Genomic DNA, 10,334 nt, shown 5'->3' on the forward strand with positions numbered 1-10,334 from the left:
CTTAAACTGACCACAAGATCAGTCTAGCAACTTCAGAATCGTCTTTGACTGAATTCAGATACCTCTGATATAATAGCCCGACTTGCCTTTTCTTAATTTAGTGGCTGCCAGACTAATGAATTGACCCTTTCTTTCTTGGTCATGTGGCCTTTTCACTACCTCCTCCCAACTGTAAAATTTTTGCCATCTAACTACAAGAAAGCCCGCTCTCCTCCCCCAGGCAGGCAGCTGCCGCCGCCTCATCCAAGGACACTCAATTCTAGTCGTTTCTGTACTGTGGGCTGTGGCAGACAGCTCAAGAGGGAAGTTCTTTGCCAGCTGAGCCAACATGAAGGCCAGCCTTGGGGGAAGCTCTGTCCTGCTTCCAGCTCTGGAAGTCAGGACGTCCCAGCCAGCACAGCCCGTTGTGCCCCTTTCCACACACGTACCCCTCTGCTCTGCCCTGGGGGGGCTGCCTCCCTCAGCTCTCCCCTGGTACTCCATTCCCTTCCCCTCTGCCTGTGCCACACCTCCACTTCCAGACTTTGATCACCTGTCCCTTCCCCAGGCTGTCTCTCCTTTCTTAACCTCCAACAGGGCCTCCAACTGGTTCCCCATGCCAGGTCCCAGTTCAGGCTCCTATCTGATTCTTCATCTCACTGCCTATCCTGACTTCCCCGTCTCTTCCTTCTTGTCTCCTCTTCTACTGGCAAACTGAATTCTGCTGTGCCTTCTGTCCCTCCCCTGCTGCCAGTTCCTTGCCAGCCAGTCTCATCATAAAACTCCTCTAATTCCCAGTTTCACTTTCTTTGTGACCCTCAATCTCCCTCTACCACATCTTAAACCTCCAAATTCCCAGTCCTAGGTTTTATTTTCCTCTCATCTGCACCTTAATCTACCCAGACCTTCCTGCGCTATCTTATTCCTTTCCCTCCTCTTGAATCATTGGTTTACCAGATGTTTGGCTTCAGTCTATTAGCCAAGGGTTGCAACGGGTTTAGTTGTTATGGACAAGAAGAGCATGCTTTGGAGGCTGATGGCATGTCAAAGCTCATTTCCTTTTGTGAGCATCATACCAATCACGAAAATAGTATATGCTTTTGTCATTGCTTTTCTACCTTCCCCTTGAATGTCATCTTGGCTCCACTGCCTTTATTATGAGTATACAAAAACTGAGAAGGCTGGAATAGTTGGCACAACTCAGGAGCTGAAGAGGACAGAGGAAGGGTGCTAGGCAGAGAAACCTTACCTGGAGAAGGTACACAGACATTTAGAGCCCTTGTCAATGCCTAGAAGCCAATACTCCAACAGAGTGGCTGACAAGATCCATCACATGAAAACAGAGACTGCCCCACCAGAGCGAAAGCTTCTGCTTGGTGCAAGATGCTGCTGCAATACAAAGAAGGATGCAAAGAAGGGGAACCTCAAAATGTGGTTCTTTGCTGAAGGACTACAGTAAGATGGTGCTATTTTTACTGTGTGTTCCTTTTATGTGTTCAGAGTCAGGTCTGCTTACTTGAGTGACAATAAATTATTTTTGCTTTTTCCCTCAGTTGGTTCTACAAAGCAAATGCATGATAAAAGGACAGAGTTTGATTAAGGTACCTATGTTCTCAAACCCAAGCAGCATGATTTAGGGTTGTGAAACTATCATGTAAAAAACAACTCTAGTCCTGCCAGATTCAGCTTTCAACTCATTAGCCACCTATCTATGTCTGTCAGGCTGTTAACAATTTTTAAACAGACTTCCTAAGTCTTACAGGAGCTCTTCCAGGTGGAAAGACAGGACACATCAATGCTGAAACAGCACATCCAGAATGCCATGCATAAAATGATTTTCTCTTATTTACTTGTACACACACAAACTTTTCCAAGTATGCACTGTGTCCTAACTGCCCCAGGGCCAGCAGTTCCCCAGTTTATTTAATGCAAAGGAAAGCTGCAAATCCATCAGGCTATCAAGCAAGCCAATCTTCAATTATACAAATGGAGAGTCAACCAGTTCAAACAATTTATCTTTCAACGTCAACACTACAAACAACAGAAACAAGCTTTTTCATTCACAACAGACAATAAACTCTATTTTTTAGTGTAGATATTCTAGACAGGATAGTATCGCTGTTATAAACTCCTACTTCTCTCTGCAGTGAAAAGCAGGGCAAATTAAAGGCTTCAGTTGTCTGTACTTTGAAAAGGAAAAAAGGCTGGAATGAAAAACTCAGTTAAACTGAAACAGATGCTGATTATTGCAGCTCCAGTTAGGCCATCCCTAAAGAAATCAACCTTTCTTGACTTTATTTCAATCTTTTGGAACTTACAAATCCTTTTCTGTCATCCCAGAGTAACTCAAAAGGACAAAGCAGGATTCAACAGGACATTCTATGATCTGGTGGATAAGCTTCTCTTAGCTTCGGTCTGCAGCACCTGAATTTCAGTAGGCAGTGTGCCTACCAAGGACTAACCATGTCCAAGACTACCATAACTCCCACAACTAAGGGGCAAGAGGGGATGGGTACTCACAAAAGCTAGTTTAAATCTACAGAGGTTAAGCTTCCTCTGTTGTCAATAAGATAAGCCTGTGCTTAGGCGCTCTGAATCATATTCTGAAGAAATCACTTTTTCCATTGACCTCATGCAGACCCTGGGGAGTTGAGCTTTCCAAGGGAAAAGCCACTTCCTCCCCAGGAAAGTGCATTCAAGCCTACGTGGCCGTGGGTTCACCAGCTTTTTACATGCTGCACACTGCTGTTGGACTCTGATGCTGTGTGAGCATTGTGTATCTGCATGCCTGCAGGTGGTACAAGACATCTCCTACCATTGTACCTGTTTCACTTGGCTCTGATGGCAGCATTCTAAAACTGGCTGGCACCAATAACCTGGTATAGTGTTGCTTAGATTTCATTTACACTGCATGTCGTTTCATGCCTTCAAAGGTCCGTGAAGATTAGTACCAGGCTGACTGGTATGGCACAGTACGTAGGAATACCAAGTGTAGCCCAAGTGTTTCTCTGCTGAACTTCACGCAAGGGCATATCCTGCCTCTGTTCCGCATAAAAGAGGGAGCAGGCTTCCACTTCCCCCTTGTCCTCTCTGATCTTCCAGTCCTCAACAGCCACAACAAGGTAGCAGTGTAGCCTGTCCTTCAAACAGACAGCCTTAAGACAATCAGTTCTGTACTGTTATAATTTTTACTGATAAAGGTGTGAAGTCAAAGGAAGGAGGCTCCCACAGTAGCCAAGAAAGGGGAAAGGTCTCTGGGAGTGGTGGCCCCAGGAAGGCAGATAAATTTTATTACAAGATTTTTTAAGATTACTGTAAACAACTCATCTGTGTCCTAAAAGTGACTGGGAGTGGCATCACATCCATGCTGAGCTGTGTAAAAAATCCAGCTGCCCCATGCCCAGGCAAGTATCATTGCCAGCAGGTTAACCAAGGCCACAGGCAGAAGCAGTTTTACTCAGGTTTACATCTTGTCACTGCTGCAAGCTCTGCTGTCTGAAATGTGGAAGAAGATGAAGATCACCTGAATAAGACAGTCCCCAGGAAAACAACCAACCAAACAAGAAACCGTCATTCACATTCTCACAAAGACAAAAAAATCCTTTAAAAGTAATTTCGAAAGGGAAAATTGAGTTGGAATAAAATATTTGCCTGTTGGTCTTAATAGCTGCAGCCCTGCTATCTATTTTCTCTCCCTCTTCCAGACTGTGAGCAGAGATTGAGTGTTCTCCTGGAGCCAGGGATGGATTTCCTGAATGGTGACAAATAGCAGTAAAGCCTGAAGTCAATTCCACGGTGAAATCATTATACAAATTGCTTTTTCCTGCAGGAAAGAGATGGATAAAAAAATAAATCAGAAAATAGTACGAAATGAGTAATCTTACAGTTCAGTTACGGGAAGCGCAAAGAACAATCCCAGCAATGATGCTGGCTCAGTCAGGGAGCCATGTGTTGGAGGGAGTACACCTGTAAAAGGAATATTTCAGTTGAGAATTTCTGAAACAAACAAACAAATAAAGAAACCTGAAAACTAGATTATTTGGGTGCAGAATGATCTTCCTAAAGGACATCATGAAACTCTTCTTCCCAGAGTTATGAAAACTAGAGCAGAGTGAGTCTGAGCAACCCTGATATTTATTAATAGCGTGGTAGTACACAAGAGCCTTGATCTTGATTTTGTGTGCAGGGTGCTGTACAAAAAGAGTGTTCGGATTCAGAGACTGAAAGCTAAATGTAAGACCAGAAAAATGACACGCATTTGTCACAGATGTAGGGAGCATGGGGAAAGAAAAGCAGTTAGCATGCTGCCAAGTTTTTTTCATAGGCCATACGGACAAGGAGAGCGTTGGAGAGAGCTCTGAAAGATGATTTTTTCAACACACATTAATAAGGGGTTGGTTGCAAGGCTGGGAGGAAGTGTAGAGATGTTTGAAATGGTAACAAGTAGGCAGTGGAACTGGTCATCACAAGCTGGTCTCAGGAAAGAGCTGACATCCCAGTAATACTCTGAAACAGATGAACTGGGATGGGCTAGGGAAAGACGGGTCTTGAAGAAGCAGTCGTTTGACACACAAGGAAGGAGAGAGTTAGTAGGCAGAAAAGAAAGAACAACACAGAGCGATGGACTAAGAACAGTCCCGCATTGTGAGGACAAGGGCTTGGTTATTCAAGAGTTTTCTTTCCCCCTCTTGTTTCTCAGGGGGAGGAGCAGTATTTCAAGGGAGAATAATACAATCATTTGACTGTGTTAAGAGATTTATGGTCTGACTTTACCATGTGTTAAAATATTGATTCTCTTTCTAACATATGCTTTAGATATTGACATTATTTTTTCTGTATAGAAGACTGACTTCTGCATACAAAAGCTGGGACTTCATAGTAGGATCCAGCAATGCTGTGTAAATACAAAGTGACGTAAGTGAAGTACAAGTCTCAGATTTTTTCCACTCAATTAAATAAAGATAGCAAGAGAGACACTGAGCAGTGCGTGGCGGTGAGAAGCTGGAATAATTAAACAATAATATGACAGATGGTGCATTTACAGGCAATTACAGCATGCCTCTGCTGGCACTTTAAGGCACAAGGCCAAAGACTTAAGGGATTCAAACCACACAAGTAGAGCAGTAACCTCCTAGAAATGCCAGTATAGAGCATCTGGCTTGGGAGCCCAGAATGGGACTTAAATGTTGCAATAAGACAGGCAGTCAGGTCTCTGCATTTACTGGACATTACTGCTAGAGATAGAGCAGGAAGAGCAGCTCGTCTGTTTCTGTGTCCCTTGGATAATAGATTTCCAGGCATTTTTACATATGTAGCAGTGAAAGACAAATCTTCACACTGAATAAGGATGCCTCCTTCTTGCCTCGTGCATACAGCTCGAGGATACCACTGCATCAAACGACAGATTTAAAATAAGTATATTCAGAAAGCACCACCAAAAGAAATCACTCATCTGTCAAATCCCTTCCAAAACCAAGGACTGGGTTACACATCAAGCTTCAGTCTCTGAAGGCATTTGTGATTCCCCCAGGGAATCACACAGGCTTTCTGTTCCCTGCCTTACCCCACCCTATAAACCCAAAGCACCTTCCTCCTCCTGCCTCTGAAGAAGATGGGCTCTGTATCCCATGGTACCACTCAGCAGCTTAAGGGGACAATTGCATGAAATCTGCACGTGTATTCTTGAAATCATTGGGATGCATTATTCAACACACACCACAGTCATGTTAGTACACTACATTTCTGACCCCGTCAGCACATACAGAGGTGAAACAAGCTCTAGATTTTTAGAAAACAAGGAGGAAGAAAAGACAGAGATCTGCCTGGAAAGCAAACACGGATCAGGTATTGTTAAAACCTTCTTAAACTGTCAACAAAATATTTACTTAAACTCAGAACGGAAAAATCACCTTCAAGATGGGTAATTCTCATTAAAGTGGCTTTATTTTTAAATACTCCATGTCTGGAGTTACATGATTATACAGGACACTGAACCAGATTTTTGTTTTTAAAGTAAGGACTTGATTCCAGACTTTCTTGTCATATGGAAGAAATGGAAAACATGAACTTGAAAGGCTCAAAAAGAAGAATGAAAATAAAAAGCATTTAAAATGTATAAAGGCAAAAAACAAGCCTCATAAACAAATGGGTCTGGCAACATTGCTTCACCTAAATGCTTTTTTCTTCTACTTAGTAGGAGATGTTTCTCAAGACTTAAAATAAGTGTTGTTTTGTATCTGCAGGGCTTTCAGCAAGCGGCTGCTACGTTACGAAACTCTCTGGATTCCAGCAATGCACATCTCTGCTGTCTGCTGCACTCAGAGTATCTGGGAAGAGGAGAAGGAAAACAAGCTTATCATTTATAAAATTATTGCTGGTTTTGTGGTTGTGAGGCTTTCTGCAGTGTACAGGAATAACTTGTTTGTGACATCGGTAAAATAAGGATATGAAACGTAGAGCGCGTTGTCCTCTCCGTGGATACCACTCTCATGCTTTGCCAAATAACATTAGGTTTTATCTGAAGGTCATGTCTCAGGTCTTTAGGAAGCTGCATGCCATGAGGACACAACGTGAGACGTGGGCATCATTGTGCTGTGTGCAAGGATGGTCTTGTTCTGACTTTTCCAACCACATGAGGTGGCACCAAGACAATGCACCGACTCAGCACAGTCCCACTGCAAGTACACAGTGCTTTTCCCAGATTGAAGGGTTTTGGCAAAGTATTTCAGCTTTCTAGCTATTTCTGGCAACTGGAAAGGGCCACGAGAGAAATGAGTGTATGTTTGAGCACACGTTGACCCCAGAGGCAGAAAATGGCAAAAAAATGGGGTAGAAATATTCTTTAGCAGAAGAAATGATTGGGTCCCTCATCTATAATTGGAAAACTCACATCTTCTCTTGTTGTTCCTCTTCCAAGAAAACAAGGGGAATTAGGTCCTCTATGACAGGCTTTCCCCTCCTCTCAACTATTGCTAACACCGCTCTAGTAAATAAATACCAGCCTTACTCAAAGCTAAACTCATTCCTGGTTTTAAGGCATTTTGAAAAGTACAATATTAAGCTGCAGACAATGCCCATGCCTCTCTCCTCTCTCATTCAGTCCTTCCAGTCCTGAAGGTGGTAACTGTTTTTTCCCAACAGAAAGAGGTGTCTTAAAAGCAGACTTACTAGAGACTGTCAAAAACAATCTCCACAATCACGCCTGTCCCACTGCTATCAGCTTTCTAGACAGGCTGCCAAGTTGGCATTTGACTAGCTAAGAAAATGGATTTAGCATATGATGCCAGATTCCATTTCTCAGTCAATAAATGCTCAAGTAACAAACCAAGTTGACCATTGTTTCTTATCACCAAGCAAACAAACGTTGTTGGCAGGAAAACTGTGTTTGGAAAGTGACTCTCTACATGACTGAGATGGGCTCTGGTTGCTCTAAATGCCAATCCTCACATAATGCTGGTGGTCATCGGCACTGTGAAGGACTGTCAAAAAATCTAGCCTGCAATTTTATTTCAATGTCTTGCTTTCAGTTCATCTTCTGTTGCTCTGCAGGCCATATTTGGTACCACAGGAATAACTGTGAGTTTCACAGTGCAAGATTTTCAGTCATAGCTGGCTGTCTTTTACATTAATTTTTAGCCATAGTCATAGCTAAGATGCTGGATCAGCTTTTAAAAACAAACAAACATACAACTACCAAATAACTGATCTGCAAATTGCATATACTGTTTAAAATGCCCTGGTCTACAGACGTCCACAGTCTTCAAAAAACAGTCCCTAGTCCTTTCCCTTCCAATCAGTACAAAATACTAATTGGCACACAGGCTAGCACACCAGCCAAAAGAGTTTTTTCCATTGAAATCAGTGGGAATGCACTTCAAAGGGTAGAGAAGGATGTCCCAAGCAAGCACATCCATTTTATAGCCTCATCAAAGCCAATCTTCTGACCTGAAAGTGGAGTATGTGAATCACAACAAAATGGGCCCTCTTCTGTGCTGCCCCAGACCAAACCAGGAGTGTTATCTTTGGCCAACTCCACAAAAGGCAGGAAGCAGGAGACCTGCTCTCACCCACTGCAGGTTCTCTGCTGGCCTCCAACCCAACAAGCAGGCGAGGCTTCAAGTGAGGTGGAAGCAGGCTACCTGAGGGACCAACAGTTTCCTACTCTAGGTTGCCTTAGAGGAAAAAGGAAATCATTCTAGAACAATGCAGACAGAGGCTTTAAATAACTATCAGAGAGGTGCTGCTTACTGGAAGTTAAAAGTTTTATCACCAGTCTCCCAGCAAACGTAAGCCTTGGATCCCACAGCTGACAGGTTCACAGTGTGGTGCCTGAGCTAGCAGAGGGAAGCACACAGCTTAACTGCATCAAGGCAGAATGGAAAAGAATCATTAGCAAAAATAATTTTCTTCCTCATTTTATTTATTCACGGCCAGTCACTGTTCAGTAGTAAGACTCAAGCTCTCAATCTCAGAACAGTTAAAGGAATCGTCACTGCCTGCTGAGGCTAGGTTAGCAGGATTACGAGCCTTAACTGCCAATCCCCAAGCGAAGGCCAAGGCAGACAATGCGTGCGGCGCACGCAGGCAAGCTCATTAGCAAAATCTAAAATTACAACATATCCCGGAATTGGGGCGGTGCCGGGGCATCGCACCGACACGGGGACACTCAGGTGAACCGCGGCTCGGCGGCAGGGGATTCCCCAGGGAAGCAGCTACCGGCAGCAGGCAAATGATCCTGCCAAACGCGAACCTGCTGGGGAGGGATCTCGGGCACACTGGTTGATCAGGTTTGGCGACACTTCAGCACTCAGCGTTTAGAAAGACACAGGCTTTTACTACTGTTTACATTTTAAACAGTGGCATGATTCACACCGCGAATCCCGAGGCGCTGCCTGGGAATGACAATCGAACGCGCACTCCCCGGCCAAGCCCGCCCGTCGGACGGTGTCTGCTGGGGCGCTTATTTAGAAAACGAAAAATAAAAGAGAGAAAAGAAAAAAAAAAAAAAAAAGCCTCGAATCCGGAGTTTGGAGGCGAAGAGGAGCACGGTCCGGCGGGGCGGGGAGGCAGCGGCAGGCCGCGGCGGGGCCGGGCAGGCCCACGCAGGTTGAACGGCGCCGCCCGGCTGAAAGAGCGGCCGCGGGGAACCGGGTCTGGCCCGGCTCGGCCGCCCCACCGAGCCTCCCCCCGCCTCCCAAGGGCTCCCCGTCCTGCTGCCCACGCAGGACGCTGCCCCGCCCGTCCCCGCGGCAGCTGGCGGGGAGCCGGCAGAGCAGCCCCACCACCGCAACCACCGCTCCCGGCGGGCACCGCACCACTTCCCACCGTAGAAGGGGGCAGCCAACGCTCCGCCACCCCAGGACTACAATTCCCAGCATGCACCGGACCCCCCCGACCGCCAGGTGTATGGGCGGACCCCCGCACAGTGCATGCAGGGAAGTGTAGTTTTCTTAGCAGAAGGCGCACCGCCCCGTCGCCTGCGCGCCGCCGAGCGGGAGCCGCCATGCCGGAGGGGAAAGCAGCGCTGAGGGAGGTCCTGCCCAAGCAAGGTACCGGCGGCGGGCGCGGCCCGGCAGCCGGCCCGGTCCGGCCCCGGGGCTCACCCCCGGCTTTTTCTCTCCTTTCGCAGGGCAGCTGTCCGTGGAGGACGCGGCCGCCATGGTGCTGTGCAAACCCAAGGTGCTGCCCCTCAAGTCGGTGTCGCTGGAGAAGCTGGAGGCGCTGCAGCGGGCGGCGCTGGAGGCGGCGCGGCCGGCCGAGGGGGCGCCGCCGCCCCGGCCCTAGCCCCGGGCCCGGCCCCGGGCAGGGGCGGTGGGGCCCGGGCCCGGCCCCGGCCGTACCCGCGGCTCGGAGGTACCGGCTTTGTAACGGAGCTCGCGGATTAAAGGCTGGCCGGGAACGGTGGTGGTCCTGCTGGGACGGGGAGGGGGAGCCGGGCGGGGAGGTGCCTCTTGGGGTGTTTTTCCTGCAGAAGTTCCACTTGTCACGTTTAAGGCGAGGCTTTAAAGTGCGTCTGTCTTTAGGCTTGCCAGGCCCGACAGGTCACAGTAACGGCCCCGTAGCGGCTCAGCGGGCTGGCTCAGCTCCTGCACGCCCTGGGCCCGGCCCCACCACGGCTGTTCCCCGCACTTCTGAACACCCCGGATCCTGACACAAAACAGACATAAGGAAACAGGAGACCCTGCCCTGTGTTGCTGTAAGAGTCTTCTGCAGATCCATCTTACTCTTGAGAAAGGGCTCGGCCAAGGTGCACTGTATAGACACGTTCAGACTATCTCAGCGCCAGCCAGGATGCTCCCACGCAAGTCACTTGTTTTCAAAAACACATTTGGTAAATACTTACCATGAGTTAATGA

At 47.0% G+C, this 10,334-nt stretch overlaps 1 protein-coding gene across 1 annotated transcript; it reads left to right on the forward strand.

Annotated features, from left to right (window-relative positions):
* Window positions 1–9,331: 9,331 nt before the first annotated feature.
* Window positions 9,332–9,877, forward strand: BBIP1 (BBSome interacting protein 1). The gene is made up of 2 exons (XM_042789073.1): window positions 9,332–9,527; window positions 9,608–9,877. The coding sequence occupies exons 1-2, from the start codon at window positions 9,482–9,484 to the stop codon at window positions 9,760–9,762; spliced, it is 201 nt and encodes a 66-aa protein (XP_042645007.1). The 5' UTR covers window positions 9,332–9,481; the 3' UTR covers window positions 9,763–9,877.
* Window positions 9,878–10,334: the final 457 nt, after the last annotated feature.

The sequence above is a fragment of the Tyto alba genome, unplaced genomic scaffold (assembly GCF_018691265.1).
Source record: "Tyto alba isolate M040663 unplaced genomic scaffold, T.alba_DEE_v4.0 Super-Scaffold_1, whole genome shotgun sequence".
Taxonomy (NCBI): domain Eukaryota; kingdom Metazoa; phylum Chordata; class Aves; order Strigiformes; family Tytonidae; genus Tyto; species Tyto alba.